General features: G+C 38.0%; 1 protein-coding gene across 4 annotated transcripts in view; it reads right to left on the bottom strand.

Annotated features, from left to right (window-relative positions):
* The window catches only part of ASB7 (ankyrin repeat and SOCS box containing 7), a 52,018-nt gene that overhangs the window by 30,652 nt on the left and 1,346 nt on the right, over nucleotides 1-20,020 (bottom strand). For 2 of the 4 annotated variants that reach the window (XM_023651448.2, XM_070268205.1), the window contains exons 3-5: nucleotides 18,146-18,226; nucleotides 13,402-13,523; nucleotides 11,217-11,478 (exon numbers count right to left, since the gene is read on the bottom strand). In XM_023651448.2, coding sequence (XP_023507216.2) covers nucleotides 11,217-11,427 — 211 coding nt within the window. In that variant the 5' untranslated portion in view covers nucleotides 11,428-11,478; nucleotides 13,402-13,523; nucleotides 18,146-18,226. The remainder of the gene's footprint in view (nucleotides 1-11,216; nucleotides 11,479-13,401; nucleotides 13,524-18,145; nucleotides 18,227-20,020) is intronic. The other 2 variants (XM_023651443.2, XM_023651450.2) reach the window with 1 other exon arrangement.

Here is a 20,020-nt window from a genome sequence, read left to right as displayed (position 1 = left end):
TTAACTTTTTCTCTAGATTTGGGCACTGAGAATGCCTCCATTTTAAATATATATATAATGAGAGGTGAGATTTTCATACAAAAAAAAAATTCCTGCATTTAAGACTGCTTCCTTGGAATAAATTAACACAAGTGAACTTACTGGGTGAAAAGATCTTCCATTTCTAAGGGTCTAATATATACTACTTACTAAGCTGCTTCCACAAGTGTTTTTCAAAAATTCCTCCAGTCAATGTCCCTGTTTTATCATATTTGGGATTACCACTTGCAAAATCTTTCATTTCTGAAAAGCTAAAAGTAATTTCTTACCATTCTGCTATGGATTCTTTGATTACTCCCTTATCTCTCTTACTTATTTTTCTGTGTTTCACCAAGAAGACTTTACCCACAGTATCAAGAGGACACCTGAGATGTTTTGCTCAGGTTCTTCTGGGGATTTGCTTTATAGACTTAACCTCTAGAGCTTCAGCTGACTGCCCTTCAGGTCAGTTTGCACAGACACTGAATCTGAAGATAAATATGCACTAACTAAGATATGGTCTCTTCATGTTACTTTCTTGAAATGTCCAACATGGTCTTAGAATTTTTAGGAAGATTCAAAGTGAGAAAATGAAGATAATAATAATAATAATGAGTTCTTAGAATTCCCACTCTGATAATAGAGACTCTTCCCGTAACTCGAATAGCACACTAACCTGGTCAGAAACATTACGAGGATTTGTACAGGGCTACTATTACATGAATCACATTTGTGTTTAGAAACTAATATCTTTGGACATTATGAAACCCTTAAGTGTTCATCATTTTGACTAGGATGTTTGAAAGTAATGCAGCAAAATATCATTTATCAGCACAGACCAATGTTTTATATCTGCGATGTCTAATACGGCAGCCAGTAAGTCACATGTGGCTACTGAGCACTTGAAACATGGCTGGTGTGACTGTGAACTGAATTTTTTTAATTTAAATGTAAGTAGCCACATGTACTATCGACAGCACGTGTTTAGATTAAACTAGGAAGAGAGGCTTGCTTTTGTTCCTTTTGGAATACAGTTATCCAACTCAAACTTGCCCATTTTCTTAGTGAAACTGGGTTTCTCCCAGAGTAGCAGCAACTATGGCCTCACATAGCTGTTCCCCAATCAGGTTTCCCCCGTGGGACCATAGCACAGTCACAGGCAGCCTCTTAGCTCTGAGTTTCATGAGCTCTGTGTGATCAATCTTCAGTGGTTTTACAGCACAGGTATATAGATTTAACAGTGGTAAGATCCAATCCTTTAATATACCTGAGATAAAGAATTTTTAGTTGGATAAGTGGCTTGTACTACCTATGCCCCATCTTTTAAAAACTGTATTTGGGCACTGGCCCCATGGTGTAGTGCTTAAGTTCAGCGCACTCAGCTTCAGTGGGCTGGGTTTGGACCCCAGACATGACCTACACCACTCATCAGCCATGCTGTGGTGGCGACCCACATATGAAGTGGAGGAAGACTGGCACCAATTTTAGCTCAGGGCTGATCTTTCTCAAGCAAAAAAAGAGGAAGATTGGCAACAGATGTTAGCTCAGGGCAAATCCTCCTCAAGCGAAAAAAGAGGAAGATTGGCAACAGATGTTAGCTCAGGGCAAATCTTCCTGAGCTAAAAAAACCAAAAAAAAACAAGAAAAACACTGCATTTAGCTAATTTTCCCCTGCTCATTTGATAAATGGCAACTCTTTTCTTCCTGTTCCTTAGGCTGCAAACCTCAGTTATTCCTGATTTCTTTCACTCTTACTTCACATCCAATCTATTAGCAAACCCTGTTGGCTCCACCTTCAAGGTATACCCAGAATCTGACTACTTCTCAACACATTCACTGTTATCATCTAGACTGAACCACCAGCATCTCTTGTCTGAACTGCTTCGAAGTTTTCTGACACGTCTTCCCATTTCTCCTTTCCTCCTCTACAATCTCTCTTCCTCAGGGTAGCCAGAGTGAGCCCTTAAGTAAGTTTCTATCATTCTTCAGTTGAGAAGAATTAAATGGCTTCCTATTCTCACTCAGAACAAAGTCCAAAGTCTTTCTAGAGCCTTCAAGCATCAGCTGACTCTCTCTTACACCCCATTTGCCCCTCCCTCATCATTCTGCTCCAATCATTGTCTTCCTGGCTGTTTACTGAAAGTGCTAAGCAGGTTCTATTCCAGGGTTTTTGTGGCACTTGCTGTTCCCTTCACCTTTAACACTGTTCTCCAGATATTCATATGGTTTGGTCTTCATTTCTTTCAGGGCTCAGCTCACGTGTCACATTAAAGACCTTCCCTGAATACCATATTTAAAACAGAATCCTGTCCCTCTTTATCTCTTCATTTTTCTTCACAGTGCTGATCACCACCTGACAGCATATATCTTACTATTCTCCCCACTTGGAAATCTAAGTGCCGTGACAGTGGGGACTTGACCTTGTTCCCGTACTCCCAGCACTGGGCACAGTGCCTGGCACATAGTGGGTGCTCAGTAAATACTGAGCTCAGGGTGGACTGCCCGAAGATGAGACTGCCGTTGTGACCAGGCAGCAGGCACCACCTGCTCTTCTTGCTTGAGGCCTTGGGCCCTTTCAGTAAGTTCACATGCTATAACCAGTAAACTTTCTAAAACACGGTCTGTTTCTCCCCCTCCTCTCTGTCAAATGGCTCACCATTGTCCCTAGAATAAATAAGTGAATATGCTCCAATCATACTGAATTTTTTTCAGTTCCCCAAACCAAACATGCTCCTTTTCTTCGTCAACCCTTCACACTCAGTGTCCTATGTGTTTGGAATAATCCCACACCTCCATCCTTCACAAGAGTTCCATGAGAGTAAGCAGTTTTCTCCACTGAGGAAACTGTGCCACAGAATGGTAAGTGGGGTCAGTTACCTTACAGATAGTGGAGCTAGGATTTATGCCCATTGTCTTAACCATGATTCTGCATGGTCTGTAAGAAAACAATGCAGTTCCGACAGAGTGAGCTAAGTTTTGTGTATAAAAGCTCCCCACTGTTGTTGGGGTAGAGGTGGAAGGAGTGCCAAGGAATGCTTACTAGAGAAAGCATGGTTTGAATTGAGATCTTGAATGGTGAGACAGGGTTGGGGTGTTGGAATTGGGCTTATACTTACTGCTCAATAAATGCCGGCTATAAATCTATCCACCCACTAGTGCCACAAGGCTAGTACAAGGATTGCTCATTTTTCCATCTCAGTGCCTGGCCCAGAGCCTGGTACGTGTTAGGTGCTCAATAAATATTTGCTGAAAAAATACATGAATAAGTGATTTATAGAGGACCAACTGGCTACCTTATCTATCTATATGAATATCTACATGAATTCTCTCTCTCTCTCATGCACACAAGCACAACAGAGCGGGAGGTGGAGGAGCAAGAGAGAAGTGAATCCTTGTTTCACATAGGTTATTTTGTTCACTTTCTCATATTTGAATCTTTGACTTCATTTCACTTTAATGTCCATCACAATATATGCTTATTAACAGAAGGGGGCCAATGTGACCAGAACTTTACAAGCTTTAAAGAAACTGTGGTTTTAGGAAAAGAGCAGATATGATGAATTCAGGTACTTTTTTAATCCCACCATGTGACTGGCCCATTTTCAATCAAAATTTTTAAATAAAAGGAAAGATCAGTTTTAATCTGCAAGTCTAGGGAAGAATTATCTAAGGTAACTGGTGTTTCTTTCTTCTCTCTTTCTCATTGAGGAAAAAACAGATATGGGTTCTACCTTTATGAAACTTCAGACTAACTGGAGATACAGACATTGAATAGCATACAAGCATACGTCAGAGATACTGCGTGTTCGGTTCCAGACCACCAAAATAAAGCAAATAATAGAATAAAGCAAGTCACAAGAATTTTTCGGTTTCCCAGTGCATATAAAAGTTATGTTTAGACCATACTGTAGTCTATTAAGTATACAATAGCATTATGTCTAAAGAAACAATGTACATACCTTAATTAAAAAACACACTGTTGATAAAAAAAATGCTAACCATCATCTGAGCCATCAGTGAGTGGTAATCCTTTTGCTGGTGGAGGGTCTTGCCTCGATGTTGATGGCTGCTGACTGATCACGGTGGTAGTTGCTGAAGGCTGGGGTGGCTGTGACAATTTCTTAAAATAAGACAATGAAGTTTGCTGTGTCAATGGACTCTTCCTTTAATGAACAATTTCTTGTAGCATGTGATGCTGTTTGATAGCATTTTACCCACAGTAGAACTTCTGTCAAAATCCTCTCAAACGCTGGTGCTGCTTTATCAACTAAGTTTATGTAATATTCTAACTTTTTGTTTTAATTTCAACAATCTTAAAAGCATCTTCAACAGGACTACATGCCATCTCAATAAACCACTTTCTCTGCTCATCAATAAGAAGCAACTCGTCATATGTTCAAGTTTTACCATGAGATGGCTGCAATTCAGTCACATCTTCATGCTCCACTTCTAATTCCAGGTTTTTCGCTATTTCCACATCTGCAGGTACTTCCTCCACTGAAGTCTTGAACCCCTCAAAGTCATCCATGAGGAGTGGAATCAGCTTCTTCCAAACTCCTATTAGTGTTGATATTTTGACTTCTTCCCATGAATCATGGATGTTCTTAATGGCGTCTTGAATGATGGATCCTTTCCAGAAGGTTTCCAATTTACTTAGCACAGATCTATGAGAGGAATCACTATCCAGGGAAGCTACCACCTTATGAAATGTATTTCTTAAATATTAAGACTTGAAAGTCAAAATTACTCCTTAATCCACGGGCTGCAGAATGGATGTTGTGTTAGCAGGCATAAAACATTAATCTTATTGTATATCTCCATCAGGGCTCTTGCCTGAGGTGCACTGTGACCAGGTGCACGATCAATGAGCAGCAATATTTTGAAAAGAATCTTTTTTTCTGAGCAGTAGGATTCAACAGTGGGCTTAAAATATTGAGTAAACCACGTTGTAAACAGATGTGCTGTCATACAGGCTTTGTTGTTCCATTTATAGAGCACAGGTAGAGCAGATTTTGCATAATTCTGAAGGGCCCTAGGATTTTCAGAATAGTAAATAAGCATTGGCTTCAACTTCAACTTCATCAGTTATATTAGCTGCTAACAAGAGTCAGCCTGTCCTTTGAAGCTTTGAAGGCAGTTGAAGGCAGGCACCGACTACTCTCTAGCTACGAAAGCCCTAGATGGCATCTTCTTCCAATATAAGGCTGTTTCATCTACATTGAAACTCTATTGTTTAGTGTAGCCACCTTGATTAATTATCTTCATTAGATCTTCTGGGTAACTTGCTGCAGCTTCTACATCAGCACTTGCTGCTTCACCCGGCACTTTTACATTAAGGAGATAGCTTCTTTCCTTAAACCTCATAAACTTCAAAAGCTTCAAACTTTTCTTCTGCAGCTTCCTCCCCTTTCTCTGTCTTCATAAAATTGAAGAGAGTGAAGGCCTTGCTCTGGATTAGGCTTTGGCTTAAGGGTATGTTTTGGCTGGTTTGATCTTCTATCTAGACCACTAAAACTTTCTCCATATCAGCAATAAGGCTGTTTCGCTTTCTTATCATTTGTGTGTTTACTGGAGCAGCACTTTTAACTTCCTCCAAGAACTTTTCCTTTGCATCCACAGCTTGGCTAACTGGTGCAAGAAGCCTAGCTTTGGGCTTATTTCAGCTTTCAACATGCCCTCCTCACTAAGCTTAATCATTTCTAGCTTTATGATTTAAAGTGAGAGACATGACTCTCCCTTTCAGGTGAACACTTAGAGGCTGTTTTAGGGTTAATTGGCCTAATTTCAATATCGTTGTGTCTCAGGGAATAGGGAGGCCCAAGGAGAGGGAGAGAGATGGGGTAACAGCTGCCTGGTGGAGCAGTCAGAACACAAAACATTTATCTATCAAATTCGCCATCCCACATGGGTGCAGTTCGTGGAGCCCCAGAACAATTACAATGGTAGCATCAGAGATCACTGAACAGACATCACCATAACAAATACAATAATGATGAAAAAGTTTGAAATACTGAGAGAATTACCAAAATGTGACACAGAGACACAAAGTGAGCAAATGCTGTCAGAAAAATGGCACCGACAGACTTGCTAGACGCAGAGTTGTCATAAACTTTCAATTTGTAAAAAAAAAAAAACAGTATCTGAGAAGTGCGATAAAACAAGGTATCCCTCTAGTACTACAAAAATAATTCATTATGCTTGTGATAGGAGCTACAAGAAGAACACAGAGAACACTAATATCACACAATGGAGGGATCTGACCATGTCTGGATGGTAAGAGAAGAGTTCCCCGAGAAAGTGGTAAGGGAGAGTTGGCGAGAGGTAGGCCTGAGCAAGGTGAAGGCGACAGCAGTGGGGGGAGCACAGAGTGACCCCGGCATGTCCCGGGCAAAAGTCTCTGAGCTCAGTGAATCTGAAAGAACACAGAGGGGCTGCAGCTCGAAGATGCAACTGCAAAGATGTTGTAAAGGAGGCAGACAGTGCAGAGTCACGCAGGTCACATAAAGACTGACTACCACGCTAAGAGAAATGGGAAAGCACTGATGGATTTTAAAAGGAATTATTTTAATTCTCACTTTTAACAGATGACACTATTTGGAGACTAGCTGGGAGGGGCAGAGACTGGAAGCAGAAATGAAGGAGACCATTGTAACAGTTTTGGTGAGGAACGACATTTCCTTGCCCAAAGGTGTGGCAGTGCTTCCAAAGAAAAGAAGTGAAAAGATCTGACAACTATTCAGGAGGAAGAAAGTCAAAGATGGTTTCTAGATTTCTGGCATAGCAGTCATAGGCTGTGGTGCCATTTACTGCAAAACAGCATGGCTGGAGCAGCAGCTTGTGCTGTGCTGTGAGCCCCGAGTCTGGAGAGGCTGAGCAAGCAGCTGGGAACACTGGTCTAGACATCAGAAGCCAGGCCTACACTAAATACAAAGCATGTCTAAGCATCATATGTGGCCAAGGGGAGGGGAAGGAGAAGGTTCCCTCTCCTGCTAACATTTTCAATTCGATGCATGATATGCTAGAAAAAAATACTCCCTAAATCTCTTATTCTACTTGGGTATAGGAGCAAGCAAAAAGTGCTATCTATACAAGAACAAATGAAGGGCTTCTCCAAAATATTTAATTTTGTTGTGTTAAAATTTTATATGGAAATGTAAAGGGCTAAGAAGAACCTTCTTAAAGAACAAGAAGAGGAGATTTGCCCCCTGAGACGTCAAAACTTATTAAAGAGCAATAGTAATTATGACAGCATTATACTGACACAGGGATACACCAACAAACAGAACTAATGGAACCAGACATACACGAAAACTTTATATCTGAGCTGGCAGGACGCAGCAATGAGGAATAAGAGACAATTCAGGCTACCTTTATGGGGAAAAAATAAGGAATTGTACCTGAGCACCTCATATTATATACCAAAATCAACTCTGGATAGAGTGAAGACCTAAATGCCACAAAACTTTTTCTTTTTGAGGAAGATTGGCCCTGAGCTAACATCTGCTGCCAATCCTCCTCTTATTGCTGAGAAAGGTTGGCCCTGAGCTAACATCTGTGACCATCTTCCTCTATTTTATACTTGGGACGCCTGCCACAGCGTGGCTTGACAAAGCGGTGCACAGGTCGGCACCCGGGATCCAAACTGGCGAACCCTGGGCCACCGAAGCGGAACGTGCGAACTTAACTGCTGCGCCACTGGGCTGGACCCTACAAAACTTTTTAGAAGGAGATATAGGCTAGTAATGACCCTGTGGAATGATGTACAAGACACAAAAAGCACAAACCATAAGGCAAAAGAAAAATAAAATTCACCTACATTAAAATGGAGACTTCTGCCTAAGAACAACAAACACAACACCAAGAATGTGGAAAAAGCTACAAACTAGAAGAAGATTGTTGCAACATAAAACTAACAAAGGAGACTATATAAACAATTCCTACAAGTCAATAAGAAAAAGACAAGCAAAGCAGCCCAGGCTTACCATGTTATGTTTTACTCGTATGTCATTTGTGGAAAAAACGAGAGGCTAGCAAATCACGCAGGTGCAGAGCAAACCATCTGATGATGCACTCCTGCAAAGGCAAGCGCGACACTGCCCTACCTGGTCAGGAAGGACACAGCCATCACAACATTATTGGGAGGACAATTTGTCAATATCCACCAAAAAAACTGTAACATTCTTTTCACTTGGCAATTGCACTTCTAGGAATTATCCAAGAGATAAGCTCACATATCTAAAAAGATCAGTCAAGGACATTCTCTGCAATACTGTTTCTAGAAGCAGAAAAATGAAAAATTAAAATGTCAAACAATAGGGGATACGTTTAAATCCATCACATCCATACAATGGAATGCGAAATACAGCCATATAGTGAGAAGGAACTATGACTTAGCTAAACTGTTAGATGAAAAAATTAAGATGTAGAACACCCTATTAACAAAAGGGGAGACAGCTAGAAGGTGAAGATGGAAAAATATGCACCCCTATATGCACAGACTCTCTCTGCAAGGACACAAGAAACCAGGAAGAGCGATTGCCACTGGGAAGGAGACTAGGGGACTGGTGCTAAAGAGCAGATGTCTTCCCCTCACTGAACAGCCCATAACACCTTTCATTTTGTTTTTAACCACGTATATGTGTGTGTTACCTTCTCAACAAATAAAATCTCCTAGTGAGAAAATTTCAGCCATTCTTAAAGATAAAGAAGAAAGTACAGTTTAAACAAATGATAGTATACCCATACTAATAAATACTATATTCAGCAGTTGAAAAGAACAGAGTAAATTTATACGTATTAATACAGAACAGATGCAGGGTTTCTTTTTTGGGTAATGAAAACTTTCTAAAATTGGTTGTGGTGATAGATGCCCAACTCTATGAATATACTAAAAGCAAGTGAATTATACACTTTCAATGGGTGAATTGTAAGGTGAATGTGTGAATTGTAACGGGAATTCTTTTTCAATAAAAGCTGTAAAAAAAAATATATAGTCATGTGCAGCATAATGATATTTCAGGTAACAACAGACCACACATACAACGGCAGTCCCATAAGATTGGTACCATATAGCCCAGGAGTGTAGTAGGCTACACCATCTAGATTTGTGTAAGTACACCTTATGATGTAGCACAATGACGAAATCACCTAATCCTGCATTTCTCAGAATGTATCCCCATTGTTAAACAACACATGACTACACACACACACACACACACACACACACACAGATGGGGGGCGAGGGAATAGGGTTCAGCAAACTGTGACCCAAACACCAAATGTGACCCACCACTGGTTTTTATAAATAAAGTTTTATCAGCATACAGCCACACTCATTCATTTGTACATTGTCTATGGCTGCTTTCACACTACAAAAGCAGAGTTGAGTAGTTACAACAGAGATAGTAGGGCCAGCAAAGCCTAAAATATTTACTATCTGGCCTTTTACAGAAAAAGTGTGCCAACCCCTGATATTAAAAAAATACTAAGTTATATAGTTGAGCAAAAAACAACAGTTGCAGAATAATATGGTCAGTATATCACTTATGTTCTACAGCCACACACAACACAATATAACATATTTTCTATGAGTATACATAACAGTATTAGGAAATGATGTAGAAGGACAAGGACTAAATTAAACTCAGGTTACTTCTGGGCAGGGGTAGGCAGATAAAGACTGGGAGTTGGCCAAAGGGGACTATGGCTTTATTTGTAATTTATTTGAAAATTTATTTGTTTCAAGGAGACATTCATCTATTACCGTAGCAATCAAACCTTTTTTGTAAAACTAATTTTTTAAAAGCAAAGCTAGCAGAAGCAGAAAGTAACAGGACTAGCGGGAATAAAAAATGTGAGCTCTGATCTTGGTCTTAATTTTACTAAGTACTGCCAGAATTTTAAGTGTTGTGATCCCGTACCCACCTTTCAGTGCTTTCAGATCTTTCTCCTGGCATTTCTCTTACATATCCCCTTCATTAACTTCAGAACTGAGGTTTTCAAGTTTTAAGGTGAAAGGCGGTATGAGCAAGAGTGGCAGGGAGGGATGGAGGACAGCTACAAAGAAGGAACAGGCCAGCAAATGGCTGGATCCTGTCAAGTCAACTATTTTGGAGACATAATTCCTCTTTCAGGGTCCCTGGGACGTGTGATGACTCCCACTCTCCGGTTTAGCATCATCTTGCAACAAGTCCTTGTGTATAACCTTCATATTCCTAACTTCACATAATTCATGCCACCCTCACGAGAGCTGTTGGACTTCTAACATTTTCTGTACTTCGAGTAAGTTTGCGAGTAAGTTTGTCTAGTCCTGTAACAAAGTATACTTTATAAATGAAAGTCAATGACTGTTAATGACCAATTCAGGCCCTAGAATGGCAAACGTGGCACCTGAGTCCCAACCGAGCTGCTTCACACCATAATTTACAAAGATAATACGGGTACAAATGATAAAATGGATATAATCCATCTTTAGGAAAATAAAGCAAATGGAAATTCAACTGAAGAAAAAAGTAAATAAGTTTAGGACAATTATTAGTTATTATTAATTATGGGAATGGACAGTTTTTTGAAGCAAAAACATAAAATGTCAAATGTAGTTTCCAACTGCATACATTTATACAAAATGAGAGCTCAGATAACCAATCTTCTTGTAGGATACCTAGAAACTGTGAACAACTCTGGAAAAGGTAAGTGCTCTAAAACAGTCATAAAAGAAAGAATCTAAAATTTTTTTTAAAAGAGGCAAATTCAAAAGATAGGGTATCATTAAGGCCATGATTTTACAGGAACCTGTGCTAGGTCTGTCTGCTTGAGCAATTATCAACAGGGGAAATTTGTGCAATTCTCTAATTGTGGTACCATAGCCACTTCTGCTTTTGCAACAAAAGCAACTGGACAACCTGAAGAAGGGTCGCTTTTAGCTGAAATAACCTGGGAAAATTTGGCTGTATATAAACTAGTTACGGGGTGAGGGGCGGGCGGGAAGCACTTTCACCAAAGAGATCTTCTAAACAATCTGGTTTTAAACAAAGATCACCATAATTAGGACGTCTTCACAAAGGAGAGAGAATAAGAAGGTGAGTATTAACAAAAGAGAGGCACCAAAAATTACATACACACGCATACATTTTTTAAACTAAACATAATTTCATTTTAAGTTTCTCCTTGGGAAAAAGGCTTGCTTCCAGTAAACTCACCTCCATGTTCTAGAAATACTCGAACGCATCTTTCCTTTCCTCTTGCTGCAGAGAAATGTAGCAGGGTCCAGCCATTAGCATCCCGGCCATTTGGAGAATAGCCTTGTTCTAACATCTTTCGTACTGTGTGAACATCCCCGGCAGCCACTGCAGCCTGAATCTGCAATTCTTCCTGGAGTTCAGGGTTCCTTCGACAGTGGTGGTGTAACATCCTAGCTGAGTCCACTTTTTACAAAGGATTCATTAGGTCACAGGGATCAGCCTTTAAGGACAGGCAGAATACATGAAATTTAGAACTGCTGGCTTCTGACAGTGTGGCCATTAAACATCACAGAATTTTCCATTGCTAAACCATGTAAACCTTAGTAATGATAGTTCATACTACTACAACTAATTAATACGTATCTATTATGACCAAAACATACCAGTACCAAAACTTTCAGTAATGTCCCTAAGAATATAAAAGATTTTAAAACGCAAGCTAGGCAAAAAACCCTGAATTGCTGAAACAGGAAATTTCTTCTGCAGCCTTATGAAAACTCAAAGTAAACATCCTATGAACATAGTAGCATTATTTTAGGTAAAATGTAAGGTGATGCTGGGCAGCTAGAAGGAAGACAACAGAGAAGCCAGATGAGTACCTGTCTTAAGAGTTCAGATTTACCAAATGCACATGAAGGAAATTTAAGTTATAAACTATTCAAACATTTAGATTAGTGAGCAAATATGGAGTATCAAGTGGACAATTCATAGATATGAAGACTAAAGACCTTTAATTATGAGAAGCGGTTAAAAAAAAGGCAAAAAACTTTAGGTTGGTTTCTTCAAGTATTTCAACAATATTCTATTTTTAGCCTCAAAGGGTGGAAGGTTGAGGGGGAAAAGGAAGTGGGTGGGGTTAAGCAAATTAGAGTAAAATATATAGATGATATTTACTTTCCTTTTATTTCTGTTTGTCTTTCTATCCTCCCCACTTTATTACTGTTTGATGCACAATTTACTCCTCTTTTTTTTGCCACATTTCTTTTACACTTCTCTAATTTCAGTTTTCCAGAAGTTTTACTCTATAAATATTCAAAGTGGCAAGATAATACAAAATATTTAAAAACTATAAGAATCTAAACCACCTGTTAATTAACCACATGAAAAAAATTATTTTAAAGGAAAAGTAGTAACTGAATTCTCATACTCTCTAATAGGTCACAAAAGAGGTGTGTACTCAAACTCCGTATACAATGAGATCTCCTTCATGCAGACAGGAAAAGCCCAAATTAAATGGTGACAAGCTGCATCTTACATGTGTGTACAAAAACCTTTTTAGTACATTTCTAAGCTTTTAAATACATACGGAAACCTAAAGTAACAAGCTTCTATGAAGCCATTCCATCTGGGCTAATTTTAAGGAACAGATTAGACTCATCTCTTAATTAGTAGGCTTCCATTTCTAAAAATAAAAAAAAATTATGTGATAAAGTCCTTTTGGTCTCATATGTAGGTTAGACATCTTGGGATAATCTTGTTACCGATAATAATTTATCTTACAAAACTTCTCATTATAGATTGTACGAAGGTAAACTTAAGCCTAACTCAGGTCAAATCATCACAGCTTAAGAGTCTATCAAATATCCTACGCTGTTTTATATGTTTGATGACAAACTCATCAGTATCACTACTAAGTAATGTAATTTAAAAATATCAGACTACTACCACAAAGAACTATTTACTCAGAGAAAAATTGGGAAATGAGAAATTTCCTGACAATTTGTTTTCTTGATAAATATGATTTCCCCAATCTCTTCATTTACTTTTTCAAATGATACTAAAATTAAGACTCCTGGCCTAGAAATTTTAAAACCAAGAATCCTTTTGGAATAGATTTTTGCTTATTTTTAGTGTTATAAAAGAAAATGTTGAAGACCATTAGAAGGAATTAATGGAAACTACTACTATATGCTCAAAACAATCATCTTTAACAGATTTTTTTTTTAATGGGATGATTATCTTCACACTTGCATGAGGCCTAGTATGCAAGAAAAAGATTCAAATAATATCAAAACAAATCCGGATTTTCTTTTGGCTAGTGCTGTGTTTAGTATACATTAGTTGAATTGAAGGAGAAAAGTAAAAGCTAAACGGATTGTCCTCTAGAACAACAAGAGATGACCAATGACCCTCAGTCACTTACCTTACAGAAGAATGTCCCTTCTCCTGATAGATGGATTGCCTAATAATCATTGTGCACATACAGCATTGTGGGGAGGGGGCTCAGAGTATGTCCAGATTGCAGCACAAATAAGCTCTCTTAACCTAAAAACAAATGAGATAACAATCATGGGAAAATTCCTAAAAATAATAAAGAATCATGGCTGCCTGCATAGTCTACCATTTGATGAGGTTAAATATCAGCACGTTGCAACAAACTTACAGAACAGAAAAGGAACTCAGACCAATTCTTAGAGAAAACAATCTCAAAACCTACATTAATCTCCAAGGTGGTATAGAATATGATTAATTTTCAGGAACTTTTTTTCCTAAAAAGCAGTTTTTTGATGAAGAGGAAAGAAAATAATAAACCACACATTTGGAATTTGGATGAGAACAGATTCTTCTTTTTGCTCTACTCAGAATGTATTTTCAGACTTGCTTCATTTGAATTGCTTTTTAACTGACATCGTTAGTCACTTGCTCTTTCTAAATAAGACTAAAATGAAAATATGTGTGCATTCAATACACTAGGTGGCTAGGGCCAAAATGAAATCACTGACAACTAAAAGGAGATTATGTCTTTAAATGCTGGTTTTTTATATGCCCATAAGGTATCACTTTAATCAATTTAAAATTGTTATTCCTTTATGCATACACCAAACTGAGTAAAAGATTAATAACAGTCTTTCCAGCTTCCCCATATGAATTCTGAAAAATTTCTCTCTACAACTAAAATAAAAGGGATCTTTCTCCATGTTGATTAAATCCTAGGTCTGTGAATTACACTAATGCTAAGAACACACACAAAGTGACTTCCACACATTACACCAGAATCACTCCAGGAATTACTCATTGGGAGAACTGTCACCCCTGTCCCAGTGGGGTGGGTGTGCCAAGCCCTCTGTCGTTTAAACAAGGAAAGGTCGGGCCACCTGGCAACCTGACGCACTACGGTGAAACGTGGCAGTCATAGGCGCTGCTGGCTGCACAACCAGAACTCTGAAACATCCAGAAGAGTACAGTCCATTTTGACTCTTTCCTCTTTTCAAACCTTATTTTTCCTCACCAAACTTCTTCAAGGAAGGCCAAAGACCTTGCCAACATGCACTTGGAAATAATATTTGATTTAAAACGCTGCCTACTACTTCTAAATAAATGAATTAGACACGATCAGAACAGCTCCTACAACGCAAACTGTAAAAAATGCAGAACTATCTTTACAGAAATGGTTGATTCTAAGACTGGGGCAGGCAATATACAAGATGAGCCTGGAGCATCTTACAGTGCCAAAAAGGGACAAAGTGCTTGAAAAAAACGCAATAATGGGGGTATATCTAAAGGACACAGGAGCCAACTAAAAGAGCTCTCAATAGCCAAGATGGAACAATTTGAACAACACACTAATTAAAGTACTATTGGATTCTAACCCAAGGTACAGAATAAATACCAATAAGACCATACTGATACAAATTACTGATTGAATAAACAAGTAAAGGGGGGAGAAGAAACAAATCTCCTGTGCAGAATTCCAAATAATTTGTGCAGATTCTCCCCGCTCAAGGAGGAGGAAGATAACTTCCTCCTCCTTAAGTGTGGACCATGCATGGTAACTTCCTTCCAAAGAGGACAGCTGGAATGGAGGGAAAGAGCAACTTCACAGTGAGAAACCTGAAAACACTACCTCAGTTAGGTGAGCATGGTTAATATCAACAGTGCCAAGTCATGTTGTAGGTATATGAGGAGAACGGCAATTTACCTCTGTCATCTTTCTCCCCAAAACCCAAAACCCCAGTCTAATCATGAGAAAAATATCAGACAAATTCCAGTTGAGGGGCATTCTACAAAATGCCTGACCAGTACTCCTCAAAATGTCAAGGTCATCGAAAACAAGGAAACAAGAAGTCTGAGAAACTGTCACAGCTCAGAGAAGCCTAAGGAGACAAGATGACTAAATGGAATGTGGTGTCCTGGACGGGATCCTGGAACAGAAAAAGGACATGAGGTAAAAGCTAAGGAAATCTGAATACAGCAAGGATTTTAATAAATAATAATGTTCATTATTGAGTCAATAATTGTGACAAATGTATCTACTAATGTAAGATGTTAATAGGGGAAACCGTGTGAGGAGTATACGGGAACTGTGCACGATCTTTGTAATTTTTCTATGAATCTAAAACTACACTAAAATAAAAAATTTATTTAAAAAATGCAAACGGATGTCTCCAATGATGAGCCTCCAGCATTTCCACAAATAAACACGTGATTACTTTCCACACGAACTTCGGCCACATTTCAAGAATGAGCATCACTGGACGTCTTACTTGGAAGCGTGTCCTCAGCACCCCCTGCCTCACAGGACTCCCCCCATGGTTTCAAGCTTTAAGAATCTCTGTTCTGATTGTTGGTCCTTCCATCGACCCATCACCACTTCCACGGAGGTAGTGAGGGCAGTGGGGAAGAGGACACACAAGGTGAGGGTCGAGGAGAATGTGAAATGGTATTAATTTAATAACGTCAAGAAAAGGCTTTGTGTTAAAAGATGAAGTGACTAAATTACTTCTCTCAACAAGAAAGATGCATAAACAATAGTAACTTGTGATAATCCCACACAGGCTACTTCCATCAGATGAAGGAAAATCTACTGAGTGCTGGACACGTGCATGGAGCACTGCTAGGCCTTGACCACTGGGATTACCTCTGGGTGGAACTTTGAGTCCTGCATACTTTAAATAAATCGAATAATCCTAGAAATGTTAAGATCATTTTTCTCCTGTCTGACAATACTAAGCACTATAAATAATAACCATAGGTTTAAACCAAAAAAGCACTCTTTGCATGCATCCATCTTTACAAGAAAAAACAGACAGACATACTACACATACATGATCCCTGTCAGCCATATCCCTTAAATTATGAAGGACAATGATTTACTACCAAAACATCCTTAATAGTCCAAAGCATCAGACAAGTAATTAATTTTATCTTGGTGTTATTTTACGAGAATCTGTACTTAATAGAGTACAGCTATCCACATATATAAAAATAAAGGAAAAAAAGGCTATTGAACTTAAAAAGTAAATACGGTATCCAGTGGTAAAGGTGCCTACTAAAAACCACAGAGGAAGTCCAGAGGTGAGAATGGAAAAAAGTCTATTTCCTCTGAAGGAGTGCAAGTGTGAAACTCTGATAGCTCATGGAAGACGCTTATAAAAGAAAAGAACATGATGAGGGAGTCAATTTTCTAAATAAACATATGTACAAACTATGCTGTTTAAAATTGATAATGACTCAGAATGACTAAAACTCTGAGGGTGCAATCTTCAGAAATTCCGTTCCAGGTTTCATAGTCAGAAAAAAGAAAAAAACACACAAACAAGGAAGACTTCAGAACTACATATCAAAATGAGCCACTTCCCCAATGTCTATCATTTTTATATGAGATTTTATTGCACAATATTAACAGTGTGTTTAAATTTTACAGATTCATCTTGTCTACTGTACATGGGGTCAAAAGAAAACAATGTAGACCTCCAAGCTTTTATACTGTTAACTCTCCTAGAAACTGTAACTTTAGGAATTAAAATGTTACCATTTAATTTCCATATAGATGCCAAGTGAACTTCATTAAATTAAAAGCAAAACTTCTTGCTCCACATAATTAAATGAAGTCTATATTCATAGAATAGAGTGAACAATAAAATAACTATAAAACAAAATATGTTTAAGATCTAATATTATATAACTTTTACCAAACTTGCCCACACGTCCCCAGTTTCCTTTGGCATAAATGATTAGTCATTAATGGCTTTTTGCATATTATTTTCACTAAAAGTCCACACATTTTTTGATGAAGTGATACAAATTAGAACTGTGTTTTCAGATTTCACACAAACCAGAAACAAGATAACAGCTTGCTACTCAAAAAAGAAATAAGCATTTCTTTGCAGAATAAACAGAGATAAAGGCTGGTAAGGAAATAAAATCAGCAACTCCAAAGATATCGGCTCTGAGAAAAAAAAAAAAAAAACCCCAATGGCTCACAAGTCCTAAGAGGGAAGATGGATGCAGAAACACTGCAAGGCCCAAAGTGTGCAACAGGGCTGAGCTGCATGTTGATGAGCCCTACTCGTATGATCAAGAGCCTAGAACCCAAAATAAAGTAGAAGTGTTATTTTCGTATCACTCAACATAGTTAGCACAGTGCTTATGTTCCAAAACAAGTAAGGGTATTAGTATTTTCTCCAAATTACTGGGCCTCATATAACACAAAACATTTATTATCATGTACAACTTATCTATAACTCTCATGAGTTCCAGCAGAAAAACAAACAATTTTCACGAAATGTGGATGAGGGAATAGAGGAAATTTTATAACTCACTTATCCAGACCCAACTCAAAGCTTAAATCACAAGTACTATAAATGACAAGGTCTTGTCAATATTATCTTATTAACCTATGTCTGGGAGTATTATCTTAGCAGCCTCATGTCAGCGTCTAGAAAGTCTGCAAGAAAGGAGACAACTATTCTACCTAGGGAGTGCCTTCAGTTGAGACTGAAACGAAAGGCTGAAAGTCAGGTATTAGATATGCCGATCTAACTTTATCTGACTCTAGACTTTTCAGGGATAGCACGTACTTCTGTGTTATCACAGTTAAATGTGAACAAAATAAAGAGATATTGTACATGTCATAACGGTAAATAATTGTGAATGGCATCACTTACCTATAAGGAAAGTAAGTATTATTCATAACTCTCTCAAGATACATCACTGAATATCTTCGATTAAAATCAGTTTTTCTCCCTCTGTGATTATAAATATATATTTGGTTACCAAATAAATAGGTGTTTTTTGATTTTTTTTTCTTTCAAAACCATGTGACTGGCAATAGAATTAACACAAAGTTAACTACCAGGGTGAAAAATGTAAACTACCTAACTGTCCATGTTGGCAAATAAGTACCCAAATTAAATATTTTAAATGTTTGGCATATCCTAAACCAAATGCTCTTGATCACGCTAATATCAGGAATAGATGTTGACAATTTATATATATTCCCTAATCTTAGAAAAATAATTAAAAGCATAGCGGATCAATGAAATATTATTTAAGCAATGAGAATGAACTGGCTGGAAGCCAGGGGAAAGCAGTGTCCTCTCTTTATCCCACATGCTTGTCTTGCCTGAGACCTGCTCCCTTACCTTCTCAGTGCTAATACCCCTGGGAAATGAAAACATGCTGGAGTTAAATCTAAAGCAGAAAAAATACTTAATTGAGAAGGCCTGAATAGAAAATACCTAATTCATTTTTACCTTAAAAACATACTTCAAATATTTTAGTATTTTCTAAAAGTCCTAAGTAATCATTAGGTATCTCTGGTGATTCACATACTGAAATAATGAAAACTGCTTTAAGTTTATAGACTTCTGCCTAGCTTTTACTGAAATGAAGCGGACCTTATAAACACATACAAAGGCTACCCCAAATGTTCCCCATGGAACGGTCATTGGTAGATACTGATTCTAAATCCCATTTAGTAGCATACATTCTCCCTTTGGTGTCCAGGTCCAGGTCTCAAGAAGATGCAAACCCTCAGAGCCTCTTAAAGTATCTTTAGCTGTATCTTGATAATTAGAAGAATCAGGAAAGATATTAATTTCTTTTTTTGTGAAAGGCAGAAAGTCCAGCGGAACCAAGTAAATCAAAGATTTCCTAACAACTTCTGCTATTTTAAGTACCTCTTTGTACCTAAAATTCCCTAAACAATCTGAGATATTAAAATAACTCTGAGATTAACAAGTCATTTTATACTCCTATTATCAGATGTTAGAAAAGTCATTCACTTGGCTAATATCTGAATTAACTCTTATATAACTTCCCTGATCATACCCCTCTTTAGGAGTTACAAGAATGTCCTAAACTTACCTTTGGCACATCTTTAGAGGCAACAACAAAATACAGCAGGAGAAATGCGATCACATGAATTACATGCTTAAATTTCAATCTAACAAATTCTCTGTAAGGGTTTTGAAATGAGAAATCTTATTTATAAAGAATGCAAAAATAAAGCCCTAGATGCTAAACACACAAAAATACTCCTTTGTCTTTAAATTTTTGAGTGTCAAATGATTAACAAGATACTATGTAAACTTTTAAGTTCTTCTAGAAAATATCAGGTGTAACAGGTACTGTTTATCTTTTTATCACAGTTTTAGGGCCCATCCACATCTGTCACACAAAAACACACAAAAGCCCGAAGAGTTAATTATACAGAAGTGCTTCAGGGATGAATACTGCTTTCATACCATTCATACTATTAAAGTACACAGATTCACTTTTACTGGGAAAAAAGTTACGTCGTTTTCTGAAACTCACACATTTCAAGCCATTACTGTACCGTCCTCTACCAAACCCTTGTCAGGTAACTCAAAAGATTTTCTGATGGAAATAGAGGAAAGCTGATAGGAAGGACTAAGAGGAAAACAGAAAATTGTGGTTTAATTAAAAAGCAGAGTCATTCAGAATTAACAAGCAATTAACGAGGAATTGAGGAATTCCTACGAGAGTAAGAGGGGCTGGGGGCGGCGCTACAAAAAGGT

The sequence above is a fragment of the Equus caballus genome, chromosome 1, assembly GCF_041296265.1.
Source record: "Equus caballus isolate H_3958 breed thoroughbred chromosome 1, TB-T2T, whole genome shotgun sequence".
In the NCBI taxonomy this organism is placed as follows: domain Eukaryota; kingdom Metazoa; phylum Chordata; class Mammalia; order Perissodactyla; family Equidae; genus Equus; species Equus caballus.
The sequence above is the reverse complement of the archived record's forward strand: the minus strand, read 5'-3'. Positions and strand labels throughout refer to the sequence as shown.